Genomic DNA, 24,882 nt, shown 5'->3' with positions numbered 1-24,882 from the left:
ACAGCCGAGAACCCGCTTGTCCCCACCCGCGCCCGGGGTGGTGCGGGGTGTGGGGGGTGATTCCTCGAGGCACCAGCCCGCACCACCTCCGTCCCCACCCCAGCACCCGCCCTCCTCGGCGGGGCGCTCTCCACCTGCTCCGGCAGGTCCGCGGCACGGCTCCCGCACAAGCAACAGAATTGCTTGCAGAGAGAGAAAATCACGCAGCCAGCGGCAGGTTCAAAGCCATCCCGGGGGGGTTCTCTTCCAGAAAACAAACCATAATTCTGCAGCCGTGTTTCTCATCACATACCCGAAAAGCACCAGCAGGAGGGCCGTGGCTGCCAAGTTCTCGCGGAAAGTAAACGCTGTTAACTGGAAGGCGAGGATGATGGTGACACACAGGCTCACAGAAACCAAGTAGAAGACCTGGGGGACAAGGAAGAGGGGATGGCGTCCAACGTCCACTTCCGCTAGTTTGCAGATGACACGCGGGCAGCAGTGGAGGCCCAGCTCTGGCTGGGCTGTGTCCCCTCTCCCCCACGCATCTGCTGAACCCCCAGACCTCAGAATGGAACTGGGTCTGAAGATGCACCCCTGAAGGGGTCAGGAAGGGTAAACGAGGACCCCAGAGCTGCCCTGATTCAACAGGACCGGTGTCCTTGTGAGACATGGACAGCAGGACACAGACACACATGAGGACACGGGGAAGATGCGCCAGCCACACGCCCAGGGCAGAGGCCTGGGGAGGAAGTGGTTCTGCCACACCTGGATCTGGGACGTCCAGCCCCCGGCACTGGGAGGGACAGACATCAGCAGTTCAAGCTGCCTGTCTGCCATGTGTCCTGAGGGCCACACTGGGAAACCACTCTGACCACCATTCCCCACCTTCCCATTTTCCAGGAATGGAGGTCTCTGGGCACACCTGTACTCAAGGACAGGCGGCTCACCTGCCTTCCGAACCCCCTGGGTGCCCTCCCCAGGGCTCCCACACCCCCACCACTCTCCTCCTGGGGCCTCTCTTGGAGCCCTCCTCATGTAGACCCCATGGGAGCCCTTTCCTGAACCCCTGGTTTAAGTCCTGCTTCCTCTTGTGAGAATAAAAGTTCCAGGGGCAGAGAACGTCTCTTCCTTGCTCCCTGTTTTAGTCCCTGCACTGCGGACACAATTGCCCCGAGCAGACCCTCAAACATATCCCTTAAATGAGCGGTCATCCAGAAATGATTGGATGAAGATGAAAACGTAGTAAACCGGGAAAGAGATAATCCTCCCCGCCTTATAACCTCAGGCAGGAATCACAGGGACGAAAGGATCATAAAGTCTGGACTGCTGAAAAGAGGGAGACTGGCTGGGGCCTGGGAGACTTTGGGTCCCCCCTACCTGGGGGTCCTGGAAACCGGCCCCCACCTCTTACTATCTTGAAGCCCCCTCTTTCCCTCCCCAGGGCAAGCTGGGGTCCCTGCACACCATAACACAGAAGGTGTGGCGGAACAGGACACCAAAACGGGCCAGGCTGTGGTCACCCTGGAGGGGGTCAGCTCAGAGGGCCTTCACCCTCTCCCGTCCCACCCCCTTGAACAGAGTGTAGTTAATGGAATTACCGTGTCACCCTCCCGACGAGAAACTCTGCATGTCTGGGCAGGTCCCTGAGCTCCCAGAGCTCCAGGACACGGCTGGTCCGTCCTTTGTCTTACAAAGCCAACCTTAATGATAGACGGAGACTCAGCCAGACCAGCTCTTAGCAGTGAAGTGATACCTTCTCCTGTGGACAGGGGGAGGCGGCCGCTTCCTACACGCACACACGCACGCTCATATACACAGATCGGCGGTACGCAGGCCCCCGGACGTCGTCCCCCAGTCCTACCATATCATACAGGAAGTTGGTGAGCCAGTATGTCCTGTAGCCTAGGCCACTGAGGTGCTGCAGCCTCTTGGCTCCGATCACCCTGTCCCTCACCACGGAGCTCCCGATGGACGCAGACAGGATGGAGAACCCCAGCACGATGCAAAGTGCCACGCCACACTGGCGGATGCTCTCCAGGCTGCGGGCAAGACAGAACAGCGCGTCAGGTGGTACACGAAGGACATGGGTCCTCTTTCCCTCGGGAACAACCTGCGACGAGGAGAAGAGCGGAGGAAACCCTTCATGGGGAGCTGATGATGGGCAGGACACACTGACAAGCTCATGGAGTCGGTCCTAAATGCTGTCAGCGACTTTTTGGGCGTGGATTAGCTCTGCCGACTTCTAGAAACTTCTCCAAGGTTTACTCTTGACCGCTGAGCCCGACTCCCCAGTTAAAATGAAAGACATCTTCAGTGTGGGGTCCATAGTGAGCTGCGGCCTCCACCCACGTCCGGACCCCCACCCTTGTGGGAACCCCCGTGACATGGGACCCCAGCCCACATCCAGGCCCCACCCACGTCGGGACACCTGTCAGGACTTGGAAGGGGCATTAGCTGCAGCTCTGCAGGTGGCTGGCCCATCTCTGAATTTCCTCTCTCCAAATATCGGGATGATTTTGTACCAGAGGGAGGTGCGCCCATAATTGTAATGACATACACTGTGCACCTTCCTGGTCACATCTTCATCAGAACACTACCCCATCACCCCTCCTTAGCAGTGCCCAGCGCACATACAACGTCTCAGCTGGCCCCTGAGAGAAGGGGCTCGTCACCAACCGTCCACTGCCTGGCACCCTCTTTTCATCAGTGAGTCACAACCAGAGTTGCGGCTGGTGTCAGAGACCGCTAAAGGGGAAAGCTGAGAATGAGTGCAGGGAGGGGAGGTGACACCACCTCGTGCTTCCTGCCTTCCTAACACCTCGGAGAGAAGACACCTGTCGAGCAGATCTGCATCTCCAGCTCAGTTTTGTAGGTTCTGGGGGGGGGGGGTCAAGTTATACACAGATTTTCTACTGTGCAGAGGGTCAGTGCCCCAACCCAGTTGTTCAAGGGTGCACTGCACTAATTCTGCCTACTATAGATGTCTGACCAAAGCTTTGTCATCAGTGCAACAGGGAAAGGAGGTGGGAAAAGGAGGAGACAGGGAGAAGCACCCTACCTTCTGTAGGCTGTCAGTGGGGTGAGTGACTTTTGATCCCAGGGTTGTGAGTTCAAGCCCCACATGGAGTACAGAGATTACTTTTAAAAATTCTCTAGGGACACCTGGGTGGCTCAGTTGGTTAAACAACTGCCTTCATCTCGGTCATGACCTTGGAGTCCCAGGACTGAGTTCTGCGTGGTGCTCCTGCTCAGCAGGGAGTCTGATCCTCCCCCCTCTCCCTTCTCATGCTCTCTTTCTCTCTCATTCTCTCTCTCAAACAAACAAAATTAAATAAAAAATTCTCTAGGGGCACCTGGGTGGCTCAGTCAGTTAAGCATCTGCCTTCAGCTCAGGTCAGTACCTTGAGGTCCTGGAGTCGAGCCCCATATCGGGCTCTAAGCTCAGCATGGAGTCAGCTTGAGATGCTCTCTCCCTCTACCCCTCCCCCCATCCATGTTTACGCTCTTTCTCTCTCTCTCTCTCTCTCTTTCTCTCTTAATAAATAAAATCTTCAAAGAAGACTGTGTCCCCAGAAAGCAATCTGGAAGACACGGGGTCCCTGAGCTCCAGGGAGATCATGCCCGTAGAACAAGTTTACTTAGAAACACAGTGGAGTGCTTGACGGGCTCAGTCAAGGCACGTTCTGCAACCATCCGGTCTTCACACTTGGCAAAGAAACGCCCAAACCAGCATCACTCGGGGCAAAGGCAGGAGGCGATCCCAATCCCCCCTAAACAACCCAAAGACTCTGTCCCATCAACAGGGCCGCCGTCACCCAGAAGTCCTGCAACTCACATCTTGTCCTCGTTCAGCAAGGCCCCTCCGTACGGCTGGCTGTACAGCGTTATTCCTGCGGAAGACAAATGCGGGATGTGAGCCCCCGAGCCCTCTCCCGGCATGGCAGGTGGACGTGCTGTGCCCGCACGGTGGCTCTGGGCTGCTCTGTCCAGGCCCGCAGGCACCGAGAAGGGCTCACGCCACCATTCTTCTCTGCCGGCTTGTGTGGGCACCTGGCAGGCTTGTGACAGGAACAGCAGGCATGTCTTACACGTGCCTGGAGGAGCAGGTGCTGGTCTGACCTTTTATGATCTGATCCTCAGAAGCATCCCTGGGCATAAGTCCATCATTAGCCATGTTTTTCAGGGAGACAGAGACTCAGCAAGACAACACAACAGTATGCAAGGGGATCACTGGATGGAACGCAGGGCAAAACGCAAACACCCCCTCTCGCGAAAGCCAAGTCTAGGCCGATAGGAGAGTGAACCATCTCGATGGTCCGGCCTGGTGTGCGGGGCTGCCTGTCTGCATTCGCTCTGCTTGCCTCTCAGGGGTTGTGCCTCCACGTAGGACATCAGCCAGGACGGAGAAATCGCCACCAACTTATCGATTATCACGGTTTTGTCACAAAGGCGGTGCATGACCTCACACGGCATGCCGTGCCCCCCGCCACCCCCCAGCCAAGGCTGGTCTACGCTGCACCACAGACTCCATAACCCCGGGCAAAAGATGGCTTGTTTCAGGTTATCGTGAGACAACAGACCGGCCGGCGCTGCCTTCTCAGATGGGCTATCGCAGAGCTAAGTGTGTGGCCGCACAGGAGCACATCCTAGCCCCATGCCATGGGCCACTCTTGCATTCTCCTTCCGCTTACACTCAGTGCAGCCTGCCGCCTGTGGTTTGCTTTCTCTTACGAAGTCATATTAAATCTTTACAGAAGCGCCGCGGGGTACGAGTGAACATAAATAAAGGAAGAGACATGAGCCCGGAACAGAGCAGAGTCCTCCAAACCCCCACCATCCTGCCCCCGAGAGCCTAGTCTCCCAGTCTTGTACCAGCTGCTCCCCTCTCCCGCTCTGCCAGTCTCTCCCCTTCCATCGTGGGCTCCGCCACTCAATGATGCAAGTTCCCTCCCAGCAGAAAGGACAGGGGAAGCCATTGGTTCAGCAACTCCACTGTCCAGTTTTCCAGAACAATTTCTTTGGCTTTAAATTAATATTGTCCTGACGTTCTGCAGCGGGCTCCCGCCGTGTGTGCGGAAAGCTGGTCAGGTGCTTCCCTAGACCCTGGGCATGATTTACACATTTGTCCTGAGCCGAGTTGCACGGTCTAGATCCTTTGCCTGTCTGGACTGGTAACCCCCACCTGTTTTTCTCCCATCCGTCTTTCTTCCCTTGAGCTTGACCTCCACCCCCCTCCCTCTAGCACACACCAGCTCCCACTCTTCCTGGGCAGAAGAGTCATGGGCAGCCTCCCGGGCAACCCAGCACGTGACCTGCGGCCTCCAGCTCTGTCGGGGGTTGTGCAGAAGCTCACAGACTGTCGACAGTGCTTGCAGAACCGTGGGATCCTGCGCAAATGCGGCAAGTGTCCCGCTGGGATCTGGAAACAGCCAAAGTGCACATGCAGTGCTGTGCGTGGCTCCTGGCTGATCAGGGCAATGAGAACTTTCCAGATGAGAAAACGTCCAGGACGTGTGGGGAGCTGACGAGGGCTCGGGAACTGGATTCTTTTAGGAAAGTGGATGCATCTTGGAATACACACACACGGGGCAAGAGGCGGTGTGCAGATGCCTTCTGACAGCTGAAGGAAGGTGATGGAGCCCAGGACACAGACTCGGTCTGTGATGTCCCGGAAGGTAAAGTTGGTCCATGGAGCCAAGTTCAAGAAACAAAGGAAATCACCTGACTTGAGGGTTGGAGCGTCAGGCCTACAAAGCTCTGGGGCTTCACAGGAAGAGGACATGGGAGTCTGGGTCTCCCCCAGACCAGGTAGCTGGCAGCCCCACTAACTGTAAGCACGGGGCTTTCTGGTTCCGTGAGGCATGCTGGTGCACCATCGAGCCAGGCGGGGTCACGGAACCCCTCAAACTACACCCAGCTGGTCAGAATTGGGGGTGGCCTCCTGGGGGTGTCTCTAGCTTAGAAGGGAGGGTGCGGCCCCGTGGGATCTGCATTTCCTCCAGACAGTGCCAGGACTGAGCTGGGGTCACGCACCTGGGGTGAAGCAGAATTCCCTATGGAGCTGGATTTTCCTTCTCCTCTAGGAGTCCCGAACTCTCTGTACCCTGCAGTTTCAAGAGCTCCCTGGGTCTCCTCGGGCCTCCCTGACAGTCCCAGGTGTTTCTTATGCACCTGACAGGAGCATCAAATCCCAAACAGAACCTGGGCTTAGCCTGCTCCTACGCTCCCCACCCCCAGCGTAGCAGGACCATTCAAGTCCCCGTCATCTTCCGAGTCACCAGACTCAAACTACATCAGCTTCCCTCCCCTTCCTCCCCCTCCCCACACATCCAAGAAGACGTCAGGCTCTGCCACTTCCCACCACCTCCATGCCCTAGTGCCAGACTCCGTCCCGCACACCACACCCCTGCCCCGGACAAGGGGGACATGCCCTGCCTCTCAGCTCGCCTCTTCCCGGTATCCCCAAACCCCTCCAGTCCTTCCAGAGAACTCCCGCAGAGAAACAGAAAGAAACACAGACCCATATTTTTCACCCGGATATAAGACGCCTGTAGGACGACGTCCAAACTCTCATGTCATCCGACGGCCCCACTGCTGCCCTGGAAAACCAGGGTCACTACCGTGTCTCTCATCTCCATCTGGGGGCATGTCCTGCCTCTTCCTATACAGACGTCCCCACCTTAACATGGTTCCACTTAGCACTTCTTGAGTTCATAGTACAAGTACTGAGTACAAAGGGATACAGGTGCAGGGACTGTACTTGGAATTCTGAACGGCATCTCTTCCCGGGCTGGTGACATGCGACACGTCCTCTCTCAGGATGCTGGGGGGCAGCTCACTACCCGGCAGGTGCACGGTCCCAAGGGTGGACAGCCGATGTCCCGACCGCCCTCCTGCGCCCACACAGCTCTCTGCTTCTCACCCTCAGTACAGCATCCAGTCACTTACAGAAACAGTCGGAGTTTTATCATACAATCAGCTTTGTAGCCAAGGCTTTTGCCCGGTGTCAGCTCATGAAGTGTTTTGAGCGCGTGTATCATAGGCCGGGCTAAGCTTGGTGTTCGGGAGGCTGCTGTGTTCAGTGCATTTTTGATTTACGATATTTCCAACTAAACATGGGTTTATCTGAACAAAAGCCTGTCGTTCGTCGAGGAAGATCTGCGCCTCTTTGTCCAGCCCCCTCCTTCCTCACAGCTGCTCGGTGATGATGTCCTTTTCTGAACACCGTGAAAGGAAGGGAAAGGCGGTCCTCGGGTCCTGAGCCCTTACAGACTAGTGAGCAGAGACCAGGCGCCAGCATCCCAGCGTCGATGAGGAGCCACCTGTGGCCACGTGTTGTCCGTGGTGCAGGACGTCAGGCACGAGTGCGAATTCCTACAGAGCAGCTCCGTCTCGTCTGTGCGAGCTCCCCCGTCTGCAGAAGCCAGATCTCGAGAGCAGACACCGAGAAAGCCTCCCACGTCCGGCAGCCTGCAGCTGGGGTTCCAGACTCCCGGCTGCAGGTGCCACCCCCTTTGCCCACCAGCGTGCCGTGCACCTCCCTTCCGCACACACATCTGATTTTCCAGGAAACATATCTGTACGGTGGGAGGGAGACTGGGGCTGCCAGTCCAGTGTCCCTGCCCGGCTCCTTCTGCGGCAGAAAGCAGCAAGCGCTTCTGCCGATGTTCAGTTCAGAATGTGCGACGACTGCGATCGCTTTCTGTGCCTCAGGCTGCGTAAACATCTTCTCTTACGTTCGACTGCAGGGTCCTTGCTGGATGATCGGGAACAGCGCTCTGGTATTGGCTTCTGTCTGCTCATTCCTCCGTGATGAATTTGCGCCCTTCATTTGGCTCTAGGTGCGGGACTTGCGCTGGCCTCCCCTGGCAGCCCTCTAGCAGGTGGGACTGCATCCCGCCCTCCGCCCCGGGAAGTGAGCCACGGCTCCTGCGGTCCCCCATGCGTCACACCCCTGTTCTGGACGTTTCCGGGATACGTTTTTCTCACTCGGTCACCGGATGATGACTTCCATGATACAGAAGCCGGCACAATGTTGCGTGACTATCTTTGTCAGTCAGCTGGTAGCATTCGGGAACTGGGGCAAACGGGACCCTGTGAAGAGTTCCAGCTTGGACACACCCGGGTCTTCCAGAAGCCACAACGGGAGTGCAGAATGGTGACAACTGTCCTGAGCAGGTGACACAGGCAGGACATGGGCAGGACACGGGCAGGACCCACGCTTGTAGGGTCCCAGGCCCGTGGGTGTCTTCAACTCACCTGCCAGCACACAGGGCAGTGAGAACCCTCCCTCCACACGCGACACGGAGGTGGCGAAAACACGCAAGCACAGCCGTGAGCATCTCCCTAGAGCAGCAGGGAGAGGAGATGATGCACGGCACAGAACCGTCCGCCGGAGAGAAGTAGCCACGCCAGCCATCCCGCCCTGTCTTTTTTTGGCTCTGGGGTCTGCCCACACTTGGTGTGAGAAGGACAAAGCTGGTGAACCCCACCAAGTACCACGGCTGGCCCTCCCTTCCCGGGGGCCTCGGTGCCTCCGTATCTCGGGGGGACACAGCTCTCCATTCAGGGCTGTCTTTCAAGACTCCTCCGAGTTGCATATTCTACACACAGTAAATATTTAAATACAATCTTTGGAAGAAGGCTGCATGCTCCGTGGCTGTCTCCTGGGCTGGTGGGGGGTCCTGATGGCCCTGGAGGGCAGCCCTACAGCTCAGGGCTCAAGGCTGCAGAAGGGTCCTGGATCCCTGCTAAAAGGCCACCATCCCTCCAGATCTTGACGGCTGTGGTGAAAGTGAGGAATGCTCTTTGAAGAATAAGATACGGAGAAAGGCAGGGCCATACAGCACAGTGCTTAAGAAGGAAGCCATCGGATAAGCAGGAAAGCCTTTCCACCTGCTTTCAGAGACTCGAGTTCCACTGGGCATTTACCACCGGATTTGGTCAGCCAGCCTCGCATCAGCGTCAGACCTGCATCAACAACATTCTGATCGTGCTCTGCTCTGAGCGAGAGAAATCTGGGCTCCAGATGACAATGACGACGTCTCCTCAGGCTTTTGTAGGGATTTGACGTACCCTTTCAACAGGCTCCCCCCGTGAGGCCCCTGCAGATGGGCGTAGACAGGCAGCCTCCTCCCCTCACCCCGGCAGAGCTCCCGTTCCCCAGTGGGACTCAGTACACTCAAGGGAGGACACAGAGGAGGCGGCACCAAGAAGGGAGTGGGTGGGGAGGGAGCCCCGGGGAAGGACCCGGCACCGATGACAACGCACGGTGCCCAGCACTGGGCTGGCAGGCAGCCCCTTGACCTCAAAGCAGGCAGACAAGAGGGCTGGCAGGTGCTCACCAGGAACCCTGGGGTGGGCCACTGCTAGGTTTACCAAAGCTGCCCGAGCTGCTCGTTTCCACACTGCAATTTCCTGTCCCTATGTTCCCTAGAAGCAGCTCTTCAGGAATGAACATACGTACGTCAACATCAAAATGACATCTCCCTACACAGGTGCTGAGATTTTGTATTTTGCAAGGAAGGGTGGGGGTACTGAGAGTCCGTGCCATGCGGGCCTGTTTTCTCAACAGTGACAGAGCGATAGGAGAAAGCACAGAGGAGATGGCCCTCTTCTTCCCTGCGAGCCCCGAGTTTCCCTAGACCCCCCGTGGAAAGGCAGTAGGGAGAGCAAGGGTGTCCGCACGTGACCTCACACCCTTCGCATTCCTGCTGGCTGCTCCTTAAAATAGTAAGTTCAGAAATCACAGCTCCTGGCACAGATCCACGGAGACGGAGGGGGCACACGACCCGTCTCACAGATCGGCATCCTGCCACGTGCTTGTCCTGGGACAGCCCTCAACTCAGAGACGGGGCAGCTGCAAGGGGTGGTGGGGCGGGGAACCCGGGGAGGGAAACCGAGGCACAGGAAAGTTCTGTTGACTTATCTAAGGCTGAACACAGCAGAGTGAGACCACAACCCTGATCTTCTGGATCCCAGTTTATCCTTTTTTTGTCAAACTAGAAAAATCATGTATAGCCTTTGACGTCCTCTCTGTGAAAACCACATCCTTGCAATGCACAATCTCCGTAACTGGGCTGTTAGTCCCTTTGTATTGTGTGTGCTCAGAACTGTATTTAGGTGACAACGGCATTGTGAGGGCATCTGGGGCTGACGATGTTAGCAAGGGGTCCAGGTCCCTCCCGGGAGCGGCTGCGGTTTCAGCCCTCGAGGAAAGGAAGGGGCTGTTGGGAGGCAGTGTCACAGGTCTTCAGAAATGATGTTTCAACATGCAAATTCTGAATACACTTGAATGATCTGTCTTTGTTTGATTACTCTCCTCATTTATATTCTGGCTTTTCTAAGGATTGGCCCACAGCAATGTATAAATGTGTAACATTAGCTCCTCATTTACTATTCTCATCATGGTTTCCAGACTCTGTGTATCTGTCATTTGTAAAAATGCACATCTGTGCTTTTGTCTGATCCCCATTATGATAGAAGATACTTAACTTGTCTCCGATCCAACAGTCATTTTTGGGTCCGTTCCTCTTATAAAATGTACATCTCTGCAAGTATCAAGGCCCAAATGTGTGTAGGCATCTCCACCAAGCGAACAGACCTGCCTTAGGTCTACGCACCAACCATTGTTTTCTTTTGATTAATTCACTGTGAGTCATCGGTGCGATCCGAAGGACGAAAATGTTCTTTTGGCCCAACAGAGTATTAAGAGAAATCTATGAACTTTCCAAGAGGTATGTCAATGGCCTTCTTTCTGTCTTCCTCTCTTCTTTTTTAATTTTTTGCATTTTTTAAAGATTAATTTATTCATGTAGAGAGAGCACGTGCACACTCAGGCAGGCAGGACAGACAGAGGGAGAAAGAGAGAAGATCTCCAGCAGACTCTGGGCTGAGCATGGAGCCCTACGTGGGACTCGATCCCATGACCTGAGACCACGACCTGAGACCACAACCTGAGCTGAAAGCAAGAGTCGGACGCTCAACGGACTGTTCCACCCAGACGCCCCTCTGTCTCCCTCCTCCTATTCTCTCCTGGATGAAAGATTGTTTTCCCCTCAATGTTAAGGTTATTAGTTTTATTGAATAATAGACGTCAATTGTAAAAAGCTTTGAAAGAAAGAGTAAAATTAAAATAAGTCCTAATCTAATTCAAAACCAACCAGAGGTAATCATTGTTTGCACTTTGATATCAATTACCTCAAAATGTCCAAGGTCTTCTCGACACATGCATGTCATTATTGAATTATGCTTCACATTCTTTATCTTCTACCGCATCAATCATTCTTGACCTTCAACTAATGTTTCCGTCACACACGTGCAAACGTTTGCATCCATATGCTTCCCTAGGACCAATGTTCATCAAGTTCTTTTATTCATTCTGTGGATTCAATGTTGTTGTGATCTTATTTTTTATTAACCTCTCAAGTGACATCCTTGGGCATTCTTTTTTATTAGGACATGTCTACGGTGGGTTTCTGAGACACCATACATAAGTCATCTCTACGGCTTGTTTAATTGACGGTAACATCTTCATTTGAGACCAAATTTGGGGTGTATTTTTTTTCTTTCCATATTCTGTAGGCAGTGTTCCCTGACCCACGGGCTTGCGAGGTTGTGATTAAAAAGTCAGAGACCAGATGCTGGTTCCTCCGAGCTGGAGGAGATCCAACCCTGCCAGGTGCTATCCCTCACGAGGACCTGGATATCACACAGCAGCAAGCACAGAAGCTGACAGGTGGAGACAAGGCAGCGGCTGCTTGGGGACCTCAGGATGTGAGGAAAAGTGTGGCGGGTGGCAGTGAACTTCCTGGTGTCCTTCGTGCCTCTCACAACCCCAGATGAGGCACTGCAGAAGCCTGCAGGATGGGGACTGCCGAGAGCAGCGGACCCTGGGAGTCACCCCTGTATTCCTCACACTACCACCAAGGAAACTAGATGAAGGGATATACCAAACACGTTGCAAATAAACCAAAATGGAAAAGCTGTTCAAGTCACTGACAGGAGAGCACACAGGAGTCACTCACAGGAGAGCAAGAAGAGAACCAGAGGAAACAAAACAGGTAATGAAGTACCAGACTTGAGATCCCTGGTGCGTGAAGCCCGTTGATTGCAAATACACCAGTCAAAAGGCAATGACTGATAGAGTGTACGCACCAACCGTCAGAGCCTCAAAATACAGGACTCGAGAACCGAGACAGCTGAGAGGAGAAACGGATAAACCCACAATTATACTGGGGCATTTCAGTCCTTCATGAGACGATGGAACCATCGGACAGAAAACCAGTGAAGACCGAGAGGAAGGGAGCCTTACAACCAAAGGACGGAGCCCGACTGACATATACGGGGTGCTGCTACCAACGGCAGCCAGAGACACTTTTTTTTTTTAAGATTTTATTTATTTATTTGACAGACAGCGAGAGAGGGAACACAAGCCAGGGCAGAGGGAGAGGGAGAAGCAGGCTTCCTGCTGAGCAGGGAGCCTGACATGGGACTCGATCCCAGGACCCCGGGATCATGAGCTGAGCGGAAGGCAGACGTTGAACCACTGAGCCACCCAGGCGCCCCCAAAGCCATGTTTTTAATCCCCCATGGAAGCTGCACCCACACAGACCATGCACGGACCACAAAACAAGCCCCCATCAAATGCAAGATGGTGAAGATAGCAGAATGCGTGCTCTGACCAAAGACAACAGGCAAATCTCAAAACCTAGAATTTGCACAACACACTTCGAAATCACGCCTGCATCAAAGGGGACATCTCAAGGCAAATTTTCCAGAGTCAGAAGCTGGTCTTATTTGTATTACTTTCAAAGTAATTGGTTCTTGCTACTTACAGCTTTGTTTAAAACACACACACACATATATTTTTTTCTTTATCCTTGAACTTTTGAGAATTCAGCCAGATTGCTCATCGATGATGGCTGTTTCCATAACTCCCAGGCTCCCAGTTCGGGAACGTTGCCCGACTCCCGGCTGACTCTCACACTGGCCCGGATCTGTCTGTTCTTGCTGCTACTTTCCTTCGGATATCGTGGCTTTGTTTCCTTAGTCACTGTCCGTCCGCTCTCCTGCTCCACCTAATTCCTCCGGCTCTTCTCCTGTTGTCAGTTTTTATATCATCTTTTCCTCTCGGTTCTTAGGGGATATTTTGTGCTTATCCTTTAAATCAATAATTCTGAGTAGGGGAGAGAGTGCTGCAATCAATAAGGTGATTCTCTGTATCCAGCGAAAATGTGTATTACCAACCGTGCCTTAGCCAGCTCCTTTCTCACTGAAATGCATCTGACGCTGAACACTGTGTACATTGAAAGTGTAGGGCGTGCAGATTCGCTACATTTTTATACTGTGATGTGATCGCCATGTAGCAGGTCCCAGCCAGCTTCCGCTTACCCGACTCTGAACCTCAGCCTGGCCTTTCCCACTGTTCTGTCTTCGGTTCCCAGAGTTCACACACTTCCCGGTACTTGCGTGAGTGTGAACTCACAACATGTTTCCCGGGACAGGACTCCGAGGTGTGGGGCTGCTCTGGGACCACACTGGGTGTGATGGCTGGTGCATCCCTTGGTTGCTGTTCCTCCGAGATCCCTCTCAGTGCTCAGACCCTCACTCCCAGAGTGTCCCCTACGCTTCACCCCAGTGCTCCCAAGTCTCTCCAGACCCCTAAAGCAGAGGCTGAAGTCACTGATGACAGCCGGTTCCTGGCCCCCGCTAGCTGTTCCTTCAGAAGCTCTACTCAACAGATCTGATGGGTCCCCCATTCTCTCGTTTGAACTGGGGATTTATGCTCGGAAAGTTTATCTGATTCCATCACGCAGGAAAGACCATGATCTGTCACTCCTTGCTCCCGGGCACATCACCATCCCCGCAAGCAACCTGCACTGACCCATCCCCTTCTGCGCTGGGGCCCGGTGAGCTGCAGAGGATCCAGAAGGAAAGGTACCCGTGAGGAGCAAGGCAGGGTGGGAGGGAAGGGAAGAGAAGAGGTTTTTCTGGCTCTAGAGGCAAAGCTGCCCTACCCCGCCCCCAGCAAGGGTCCTGGGTTCCCGCTGGTACCTTTACCCAGTAAGGGTAGCGGTGGTGAGGGAAGCAGGTGGTCCTACACCTGAGGGCAGGGGAGAAAGCGAGGGTGAGACTCTTTACCCTGATTCCCCCGTACCCTTTGTCCCCCTGCCTCTGGTTTGAAAATGTCCATCAGTAGTGAAGGGCCCCAGTTTGGCTCAGTGTTTCTCAAGCCCGGGTGTACAAGAGACTCTCTCACGCCATTTAAAACCTCCTGCCAATCAAATCAGAATCTCGCTGGGTCTGCGGCAGAAATCAGTAGCGTTCCCAAGGCTCAGGGGACACCGGCGTGCAGAGAGCCGGACCCGCACAGGTCTAGCCCGCGTGTCATGGTTGGGCTCTGTCCTCTCACATGGTAGCATGTCACGGATGGCATCCCCAGGTCTGGGTGGGATTGGCAGGGAGGCTGAAGGAGGTAAACCCCAGCATTTCCAGGGCCGCTCCCTCCACCACGGCTCCGAGTGAAATGAAATCGAAGCAAGTCTCCCTTTGCTCCTGCATCCTGACTCTTTCCGTGTGGAAGCTCCCTTTGCATCTACACGGGCTGGGGAATATTGTTTCTCTCTTACTTTGACTCAGTCCCTTAGTTCTGGTACAGCAAACGTCCTCAGACAGGCATTCCCTCAGATTGTTCTGTAATGTCTCAATTTAGTAAAATCATGGCAGCCTAAAAAGTCACAGTAATGAACGCATTTCATACCTATTTTAGTCCACATTGACCTTTGCTCTGAAACATAGCTATAGTGGAACAGACGGATGGCGTGTGCTATAGTGCACAGCATAATAACAGGGCAGCTGCCCCTTTACTTAAATAACACGCATTTCCAGAACACCTCGTATGGATAAGTAAGGACTTCGGAGAACACAAGCGTCCATACAAGGGACACCTTCCAGATGTGATCGTGCTCTTATTTCCGAAGGCAGATGTAAACACAGTAATAACGTCAAGCACTGGGGTGCCCAGGTGAAGCGTCCAGCTCTTGGTTAAGCGTCCAGCTCTTGGTTAGTTGGTGAAGCTTAGTCGGTGAAGCGTCCAGCTCTTGGTTTCAGCTCAGGTCATGATCTCAGGGTTGTGGGATCGAGCCCCATGTTGGGCTCTGCACACAGCAGGGAATCTGCTTGAGAATCTTTTGCTCACTCTCCCTCTGCCCCTTTCCCCCTGCCTCTCTCTCAGATAAATAAACATATCTTAAGAAAAAAAAAATGTCCATTCAGGTCCCCTGCCCATTTTTTTTATTCAGGTTATTGTTTTGATACTGAGTTACAGGACTTCCTTATATATTTTGGATATTAACTTTATATATATTTGGTTTGCAAATATCTTCTCCCATCACATAGGTTATCTTTTCATTGGTTTGATTGTTTCCGTGAATTGAGCTAGACGCAGAAGAACAAAAACTACAGGATCCCACTTGTCCGGGAAATCTAAGAGGGCTACAGTCAGAGAAGCAGAGAGTGGGATGGCAGGTACCAAGGATCACTGGGGAGGAAGAAATGGGGAGAGGCTGGTCAAAGGGTATGAAGTTTCAGTTATACAAGTAATGAGTGTTAGAGGTCTAATGTGCAGCCTATAGCCTAGAGTTTAAAGTACTGAATTGTGTTCCTAAAAATTTGTTAAAAGGAGGCGCCTGGGTGGCTCAGTGGGTTAAAGCCCCTGCCTTTGGCTCAGGTCATGATCCGAGGATCCTGGGATGGAGCCCCGCATTGGGCTCTCTGCTCAGCAGGGAGCCTGCTTCCCCCTCTCTCTCTCTGCCTGCCTCTCTGCCTACTTGTGATCTCTGTCTGTCAAATAAATAAATAAAACCTTAAAAAAAATTTGCTGAAAGGGTAGATCTTAGATTGCTTTCTTATCACAAAAATAAAGACAAGGTAGGTAGGTAGAGAGACAGCGAGATTCAGATAGGGTAGGAGGAAACGTCTGGAGCAAAGGGTGTGCTTATGGAAATGACTGTGGTGGTGGCTTTGCAGGTGTATACTTAGCTCTAAACCCATCAGGTTGTGCACGTTAAATATCTGCCGCTTTTTTAAAAGATTATTATTCATTTATTTGACAGAGAGAGAGACACAGAGAGAGAAGGAGCACAAGCAGAGGGAGTGGGAGAGGGAGAAGCAGGTTTCCCACCAAGCAGGGAGCCCCATGTGGGGCTCAATCCCAGGACCCTGGGACCACAACCTGAGCCAAAGGCAGACACTTAATGACTGAGCCACCCAGGCTCCTGTATCTGCCACTTTTTATATGCCCATCACTCATAGCTCCATAAAGTGGCTTAAGAAAAAGAATGAATGGGGTCCCTGGGTGGCTCAGTTGGTTGGGCGTCTGCCTTCGGCTCAGGTCATGATCTCAGAATCCTGGGATGGAGTCGCATTTCGGGCTCCCTGCTCAGCACAGAGCCTGCTTCTCCCTCTCCGTCGGCCCCTCCCTACCAAATATTCACGCTCTCTTTCTTGCTCTATCTGAAATAAATGAATAAAATATTTTTAAAAAGAACACACAAGGTTGAGCAGAAAACGGTATAGAAGGATGGGAGAGACCGTGTTGACAGAGGCAGGCAGGTATACAGGATGACAGGTGTACGGGGCTGGCACACAGAGGGGGCCGACGCACGGCAGGAACAGAGTGACAGGGAACATCTGAGGCAGGGATCTAGGGAGGTGCCGGGGAGACCCCCAGGGGTGGGCCAGGCAGGTGGAAAGAAGCTGAGGAGCTGCCGGGCCAGACCTGGGAGGACCCGTAGGTCATGGGGGAGGTTTTTTTTTATTATTATTAGTGATGATTAGTATGATGAAGCCAGAGGGATGTGTGATCTGAGGGATGCGTTCCATGGGTGACTGTGGACACTTCTGGAGACCTAAGATGTGGGCTGGGGGCCAGGGGAGCACAGGGGGTGCCCCCAAGACCTCAGTCCTGGCACCCAGGTAAGAGCAGGCAGTGCCTTGGGCCAGGGAAGTGTTGGTGCATGTTGGTGAAAAGACACACATTCAGCATTTCATGTGCAGAAGAGACGAGATTTGCCGCTAACCATGGGACGTGCATGGGAAGGCACAGTTAAGATTTGGGGTTGGGCCTCTCCACCGACCCCATTCCCCTGGAATCCTGAGAAGTATTACGTGGCCCTCCGCGCAAATACCCCAACTCCAAATGGGAAATGAGGGAAGGAATAAAGCCTCAGATGTGCCCTCCGCACCGTGGTCCTCTCCTCTATCGATGAACTCCCACGGCCGCACCTGCGTCCCCCAGGCCTCGGGGAGCACCTGCTGACCGCCCACCCCAGCACCCAAGCGTGTCCCAGCCATCTGCACAGTCACGGAGCAGGACACCTGTGCAGAAGGAATGAGTTTACCTGGAGAATTCACTGTGCAAACCACATCTGCTCTGGCAAACCAGCGCCGGCCTTCCGGGACTGAGAAGACGACTCCATTTGAATGGATTATACCACACACCTGCGTTACGTTGAGCTTGTGCTTACGAGGGGCCCCGAGAAGCTGCCAATGTGCTGGGACACAGCAAGGAGGCCCACCCCAGGCTCTGGAGACTCCTTTCAGGGGTCTGGGTTGGGGTCCAGGAAGTTCCTGCGTCTCTAAGGCAGGGATGTCCGTGTCTTAAAGACGCTGTCACAGGCCCACCGTGATCAGAGCAGGCTATGCTGTGTGGTACAGTGGTCATACAGCTGGTGTCACCAGGGTGCCCCTCGGAGCCTGGTTCTGGGGAGCTGCTGGGGCCCAATGCGGAGCAGGGCACAGGCTCTGCTCTCGCGGCTCATCCAAGCTGTAAGTGGGCAGCTTTCGTTTCAATGTAACAATCGAGCAGGGAGTTCTAGCTCTGCCCATTCCCAGCTGCTCAGGCCAGCACCCAGGGGCGTCCAGGACACTCCTGAGCCCTGCCCAGAGTTCCTAATCAACCCTTGGCTACTAATGCACAAACCTTCTCCTGGGCGCTCTGATTGGTATGTCCCCTCTTTGCGGCCCAAATCTTCCTTTCACACAACCACCACCTCAACAAGGCACATGAGAATTGAAATTCTGACAGAAACAAATAAAATATCACTAAAGTTTCCAATAATAGAGGATAAATGTATTTTTCAGGTCAGCGTGACTTTTCAACCAACATGGATTCCACTCGTTACAAGAGACGTTCCCGGAATGCATGTCATCTCACCCAGGAAGCCAGCCCCACGGGACACAAGTAGACTGACACCCACCTTGGGTCACCATTGTTCCCATCACCCCAGCCAGTGACCCAGGACACAAGGGCTCGACAAAACGTGGGACAAGACTGTGGCTCATAGCTGGAACCCAATTTAACACTTACGTGTTTAACTCAAGCTCTTACGAGTTAAGGTTCCTTTTAGTAGTGACACCATTCTGTTCCTTGGGCATGGAAATTTTAGTTGCGATCATGGCTTTTATCTCCTGGGACACAGGTTTCAGCCCCTGCCTAATTCCTCCTCTCATCTCAGATCTGTCTAGACAGCATGCCCAGTCAAGCCGGGAGCCACTTAGGGCCTCATGGCAGCATCAGATCTCCACCGTACCCAAAATCTCTACTCCTTTATGGATCCCCCCCACACGCACACAGTTACTGATGTCACTCAATTACACTTCATATGCCCCGTTCCCACTAACTCAGATCTGTAGTATTTGATGCTTTTACCTTTATACCTTGTACAAGAGTAAAATGTGAAGTTACAAACCAAATGTTCCCTTTCACTCTCTCCCCCTCCCCAAACCTCCAATCACTCCTTGTTTTGCACACGCTCGTGCGCACTCACAGTTTCTGTTCTCACTCATTTTCAGCAAGCGTCCACAGAACAGGGACACGTGTTCAGTCTCCTACATCCCATAAATAGCCTCTCTCAGCGTCTTTCCACCCATGGGATTTCCATCCCTACACCTTCACGGGACCAGCTCTCCGGAGGCGACCAGCCTAAGCCCTGCCTTCTCCCACCTCCTAACACCCCAGGCAGAATGGCTCCCTGACGGGCTTGACTGCCATCTTTATCCAGGGGAAGGCTAGAGGGTTTCGCTCACCCTCCTTCTCCTGAGCTTGTCCCTCTCCTTTTCTGAATCCTACGGCACATTTTCATCCAACATGCGACTCAAACCAGGCATATCTGCACCTGTACACACTGTTTTACCCCTTCTCTGAACACGTGTTTCTCCTGACTTAGTTCTTATAATCCCATCCAGACCAACCAGGACTGTCCTTTGTTCTGTTTTTTTTTTTTTTTTTTTTTTTTTTTTATTTGACAGACAGAGATCACAGGTAGGCAGCGAGGCAGGCAGAGAGAGGGAAGCAGGCTCCCCGCTGAGCAGAGAACCCGATGCGGGGCTCGATCCCAGGACCCTGAGATCATGACCTGAGCTGAAGGCAGAGGCTTTAACCCACTGAGCCACCCAGGCACCCCCTGTCCTTTGTTCTTAAGACCTCAGATTTCTGATCTATATCCTTTAAACTCTTTCTCTACATTTCCTTACTTGTCAAGTTCTTTAAATTCTCTCCTTTCCCCACTAGTAACGCCTCGACCTTTTCTCTCATCTGTGTGCATGTTATAATTTCATTTTTTTCCCTCCAGAGTCATGCTAGTCTTACATGTGAGCAACCAACTTCCAACAGGTCACTTGACTGCAACCCACCCTCTGCCCTTTAGCCCACGGCTTCCCGATTATGTAGTCTAATACATCACTTCGATCACGACATTCTCTTTCTCCAATAGAGGTAAAGGCTGTCTATAAGGAAGGGCACAGTCCTCACTCTGTTAGACAAGGTCAAGCAGAATTTGGCCTCAACCAACCGCAGTTGTCTCTCTACACTCACCTTTATGACAACGTCAAACTGGATTCTGCCACTGAACTTGAAAGGACACTATGATTCTCCCGAATTGCTAATAATACAGTAGCTTTCAATCAAACTTTTGCCCATCCTTCAAGATCCGTGGTTCGCGACACCTGCCCAGGAAGCGGTTCTGCTCGTGCCCTTCAGAAGTGACCTCTCACTTCCTGCAGCAGTAGAAGGAGGGCTTTGTTGTCAACCAGACCTAGAGCCGCAGCATGGCCCATGGCCTACCCTGCTCAGAGCCATCGCCAGTAGGTGATTTCTCTTAACCTTGGTTTTCTAATCAGTGAAGTAGGTTAATACTGGCCGCCTTACAAAACCGCTGTGAAAAATGAAATGACACCACGGGTGTTACATCTCGACTAGAGACCCCCGTACACTCCAGGCACTTACTGATAGGGCTTTGCTGTCTGTCATCTGAGGGACCTCCATGTTTTTCCTATTTTTCTTAGGCATGCATACTTTCACTTTTGTATATTACCTACTATCATTCCAACATACTTAAAGTGTCACAAAATAATTTAATCCTGTTTTATTAAAAACCTGGTGGATAAAGGGGGTGCCTGGGTGGCTCAGTGGGTTAATGCCTCTGCCTTCAGCTCAGTCATGATCCCAGGGTTCTGGGATCGAGCCCCACATTGGGATCTCCACTCCGCAGGAAGCCTGCTTCCCCCTCTCTCTCTGCCTGCCTCTCTGCCTACTTGTGATCTCTCTCTGTCAAATAAATAAATAAAATCTTAGGAAAAAAAAAACTTGGTGGATAAAGGAAAACAAATATGGAAGTAAAAGATGGGGCTGGGGTAAAGCAAGAACACTAGGGTAATCGCTCCACGTTTATGCCCATGAAGACTGACGCTTCAACAAGTACATCTTGTGAATAAATTAGGATAGGTGTGGCCTGCTGGTGCTTACACACTTGATGTCTTTATGACTTTTTTTTTCTTTTTTTTAGGAATCTGGAAGAATTTGATAAATTACAATTTATCCCACCACAGGAAGCAGTAACATCCCCTTAAATCAATAGTTTCACTCTGGATTCCAGAGTGAACTTGCGTCAATTTTTCAAAATAAATCTTCCTCAAATAAATACCAAATAATGTCATTATTTCAGGATAGGAAAGCACAAGCCATGAGTCCTCGATCAGCTTAGATAATTGATGAGTTGAGGGCCCAGCACAGAACAGATGATGTTTGCCTTCCCTACAACATGGGTGATCTATACTATCTACAAGATTACTCCATATAAAAATGTCCTAAAAAAGAAATCATTCTTGGTTCTGTAAGATTAAAGTCACAAGGGGGGACTCTCCATCATCTCTTACCCCTCACTGTGCAGATTTGGTCGTAAGTGCGAGAAGCTAAGACCAGTTAATGATCCCAAACAGAGGCCAATAGGGCCTACCCCTTCGCATGTATTTATATGGGAACAGGCTGCCCTAGGAAAACCTTCCCACCACGCTTCACATTCATAGGCTTGATCTTTTCTACCTCCTCCACCTTTAAATACATTGTGTTTTGAGAGCGGCGAATGATAATGCATGAAAAACGACATTACCGTATTGTCTCCAGTCCCGGTCGGATGGTAAGTGTCTCCACAGTATCAGGTTGTTCAGATGATTCAAGTAGGAAGGTAGGGAATGGAAGCCCTTCTGATTGTACCACACCTACAAGAGAGAGGTGATATAACGGCTCTCGTGAAATTAGTTCCTCAGTCTTCATCAGTAATTCCTGGACGCGAAGGACACGTGTCCGTTAGGTTCAACAGCACCTGAATGTTGGACCCAGCACCGTGTCCCCACACGGCTGGCAGAGAGCAGTGAAATTCTCTGTCCGCTAATTTTATATTTATCTCAAGCATATAATTTCTAGCTAAAAATAGATGAATTTTCCCCAGAACAAATGTGAATGTTGCCCTATAATTATATTCTCACAGCGAAAAAAGAACCTAAACCCATCATTTTTTTTTTTTCTTTCCTGGTTGGTAAGCTAATAAAATTTGACCTGCAAATTAAAAGCGGAGAAAATGATCAGAAAAAAATGATTACTTTCAAATTAATAACTGGATGCGGAACATTATTTCTCAAAATAAATGGAACTGAGCATTTGCTGAGCGTGGAGAATAAAGTAGCGTGTCCGTCGGACAGGCAGAAGACGGAAGAGAGAAGAGGAGACAGACAGTGTTATTATAGCCGAGATAATAAGGAGCAGGAAAAAGGACTAATTGAACCATCAGCATCTGTATTTCGAGATATCAATATTTTAATGAACTTTTTTTTTTGTGAAGTACACTCAGCGTGGAAAGCTGGGGAGCTGTCTTGGAGAGATCTGAGGACCTCACCGGCCACTTCTGGTCTTGACTCCATTGACTGGACAGCTCGCTTCTCTAGCGCTGTCTTTTCCAACCCAAAACCATTCTCTGCGGAAGCAGATCTGATCCCCATAAAGTCAGAACCTGCTCAGAAGAACCTATCCAGGCCCTCACCGTTTGCAAAGCTAGGGCCACACCTCAAGTCCCTGGCTCCCAACTGTGTTTCTTTTCCACTTCATGCCACTAGGACCCATTGTCTTCCCACCAGGATCCCGGGGGGACAGCTGTGTGTTCATGGGAATGGCTAAGGGACACACTATCTCTCATGTACTTTCGAAAAAACAACTCCCCTACCAGACAAGGTTCCCTGAGTCTTTCTCCCGTAGCTCACTTCCTTAAGCAATTCAGAAAACAGACCCCTTTCTCTTTCATGCCAGCTACTCACCACCCTCCCCTTGAAATAGTTTAAGGTCATAGAGATATTTTTGCGAATCTTTTTTTTTTTTTTTTTTTAACTTCAAAGAGGAAGGCATCCCATTTGGGCAGGACTAACCATAGGACCTAGGACACCGTACGGACTTCTAGGGTGAGTCTGAGCAGATCTAAGATTGTGTAACAAATTTTTTATTTTTTTTTAATTTTTTTATGTGTGCATTTTTTAAGTAAGCTCTATGCCTAATGTGGGCTTGAACTCATGACCCCAGATCAAGCATTGCCTGCTCCACTGACTGAACCACCCAGGTGTCTCCAAACTTTAAAGACACAAATGTTTGTTTGCAAACTTACAGATGTGTGTAATTCACACACTTCATTCTGAAAAGCATGGGAAGGCACAGTTTCTGTGATGGGGGTGTTGGCACTGAACTGGGGGCTCATGTCACAGACCAGGGGCACCTCGTGCGTCCAACAAGGATTCCTCCCATGCAGACCCATCCTGCCACCCCCGGGCTCTCACACACAGGTATTCCCATATTTCTGGAAATGACAGAAAGCTGGGATACTGCTGAATTCAAGGGACAGGTGAATACAATAGGAAAAACCCTGCCGGTGGACACCAGAACTCCTGGGATCGATGTCTGGGACCTGGCTCTGCCCCACGCCGTGGCTCCCCGACTGCTTCACTGGAGGGCAAGAGGAGAGACTATAGTGGCCTTTTCCCTAGGTCAAGGTTTTCTGTTTTCATTGTATTTCATTTGTTTGTTTTAATCTAATTTATTTAAAAGCAGGGTGGGGTTTTTTTTGACTGAAGAATGACATGGAACATGGGTATGGAGACTGAGGTGTCATTGCTGTAGTCAGTGGCAGCGAGGCTGGGAGCCCACTCACACCCCATCCCACTCTCCGGAGGCTCAGAAACACCTGTGTCTGATTGCATTTATGACCCCACTTCCTCCACACTCTCTGTGCAGCCCTGTGTCTCCCACCTCTGAACATGGGCTCAGTTGTGTGGCTTAGTCACGTGGCTCTCTCTGGCCAACAGAATGTGGCACAGGATGGGTTTGAAAACAGCTCCCCTGTGCCTGCAGCCCCTCTATGCCTCTGATGAATGGAGTCCCCCACATCATGCTGGGGAGGCCAGAGCCAGCCCCCCACACTTGGTCATGAGTGACCAGGTCCATGCTGCCGAGCCTCCAGCAGGAGGATCCCTGGACTCTGGACCTGATAAAGACATACTGTGGCAGCCATGGGGATCCAAGGCAGCATCTTACACAGCGCTGTCGTGGCAACGGGTACCGTTGGTACCACACATTGGTACCGTACGCACAGAAACTTCATTACTGTCACTAACACGGAAAATAGATAGCATTGGTTTTAAGATCAGCATGTGGGTGACAAAGAAACATTTAGAGAAATCTGGAAATTATGGGAGAAAAACTTTAGAAGTACAAGGGGGGAATGGCAAGAAAATCGATATCGATAACAGAAGAGATGCAGTTCAAAACACCTGGTAAAGCATCAACTGTGTTAACTTCAAAGATAGAAATTGTGCCCAATGCACTCCTTGGCTGGGGTCTGCAGGTCTGGAGACAAAATGCCAGGAGATGGCCCCAGAATGGAGACCAAGTCAGGGGTGTGGCAGCCGGAAGCTGCAGGGGTGGTGCTAAGTGACCCTCTCAGGGGGACAGAAGGTCATCTGGGAACCTAAGGGGGACGCCCCATTGTACCCTGACAGTCCCAAAACAGGGCATCCGTTCAGCAGGAGCGGCGTGTCTCAGCAAGAACCGTGTGCAGCCACGGACCTCAGGGGGATAAACAGCCCACAGGACCTCCCAGGGAGCGAGGTCAGGAGGGTCCTGCCAGCAGAGGACACCAAGGGAAAAGGGCTCTGAGCCCAGCTCTCTACAGGCAGGAAGCAGCCTGTTGCCCAAAAGGCATATTTCCAAATGTCCCCTCATAGGTGGCCATAGAAGATGACAAAGAAGCAAGGGACAGAGAGCAACCAGGGGCCGTGAAGAAGGTAGAGCAAGACCACACCCAGGGAGCAGGACCAGCGCCAGGTGAAGGGGCCTCAGCCCGGGGAGGGACGCCGGGAACACTTGCTGAGCACGGGCCCCTCGGACCAGTGAGCTCAACCAACGTTCCTTGTTGATGCTGGTGATGGCCTGTGGTTCTTTGCCGTACAGAATCACCTTGCCAGGGAACGAGTAATTCACAGAGGGGGAGCATTCTTGACCTTCATTTCAGTTCTGTTAACTGG

The 24,882-nt window shown here is 51.9% G+C and overlaps 1 protein-coding gene across 1 annotated transcript in view; it reads right to left on the bottom strand.

Annotated features, from left to right (window-relative positions):
- Nucleotides 1-24,882, bottom strand: part of ABCA13 (ATP binding cassette subfamily A member 13) — a 340,662-nt gene that overhangs the window by 79,449 nt on the left and 236,331 nt on the right. The window contains exons 49-52 of the mRNA XM_047695838.1: nt 21,432-21,540; nt 3,818-3,872; nt 1,844-2,021; nt 293-408 (exon numbers count right to left, since the gene is read on the bottom strand). Coding sequence (XP_047551794.1) covers nt 293-408; nt 1,844-2,021; nt 3,818-3,872; nt 21,432-21,540 — 458 coding nt within the window. The remainder of the gene's footprint in view (nt 1-292; nt 409-1,843; nt 2,022-3,817; nt 3,873-21,431; nt 21,541-24,882) is intronic.

This window comes from Lutra lutra, chromosome 11, assembly GCF_902655055.1.
Source record: "Lutra lutra chromosome 11, mLutLut1.2, whole genome shotgun sequence".
In the NCBI taxonomy this organism is placed as follows: Eukaryota; Metazoa; Chordata; class Mammalia; order Carnivora; family Mustelidae; genus Lutra; species Lutra lutra.
This window is presented reverse-complemented; position numbering and strand designations above follow the sequence as displayed.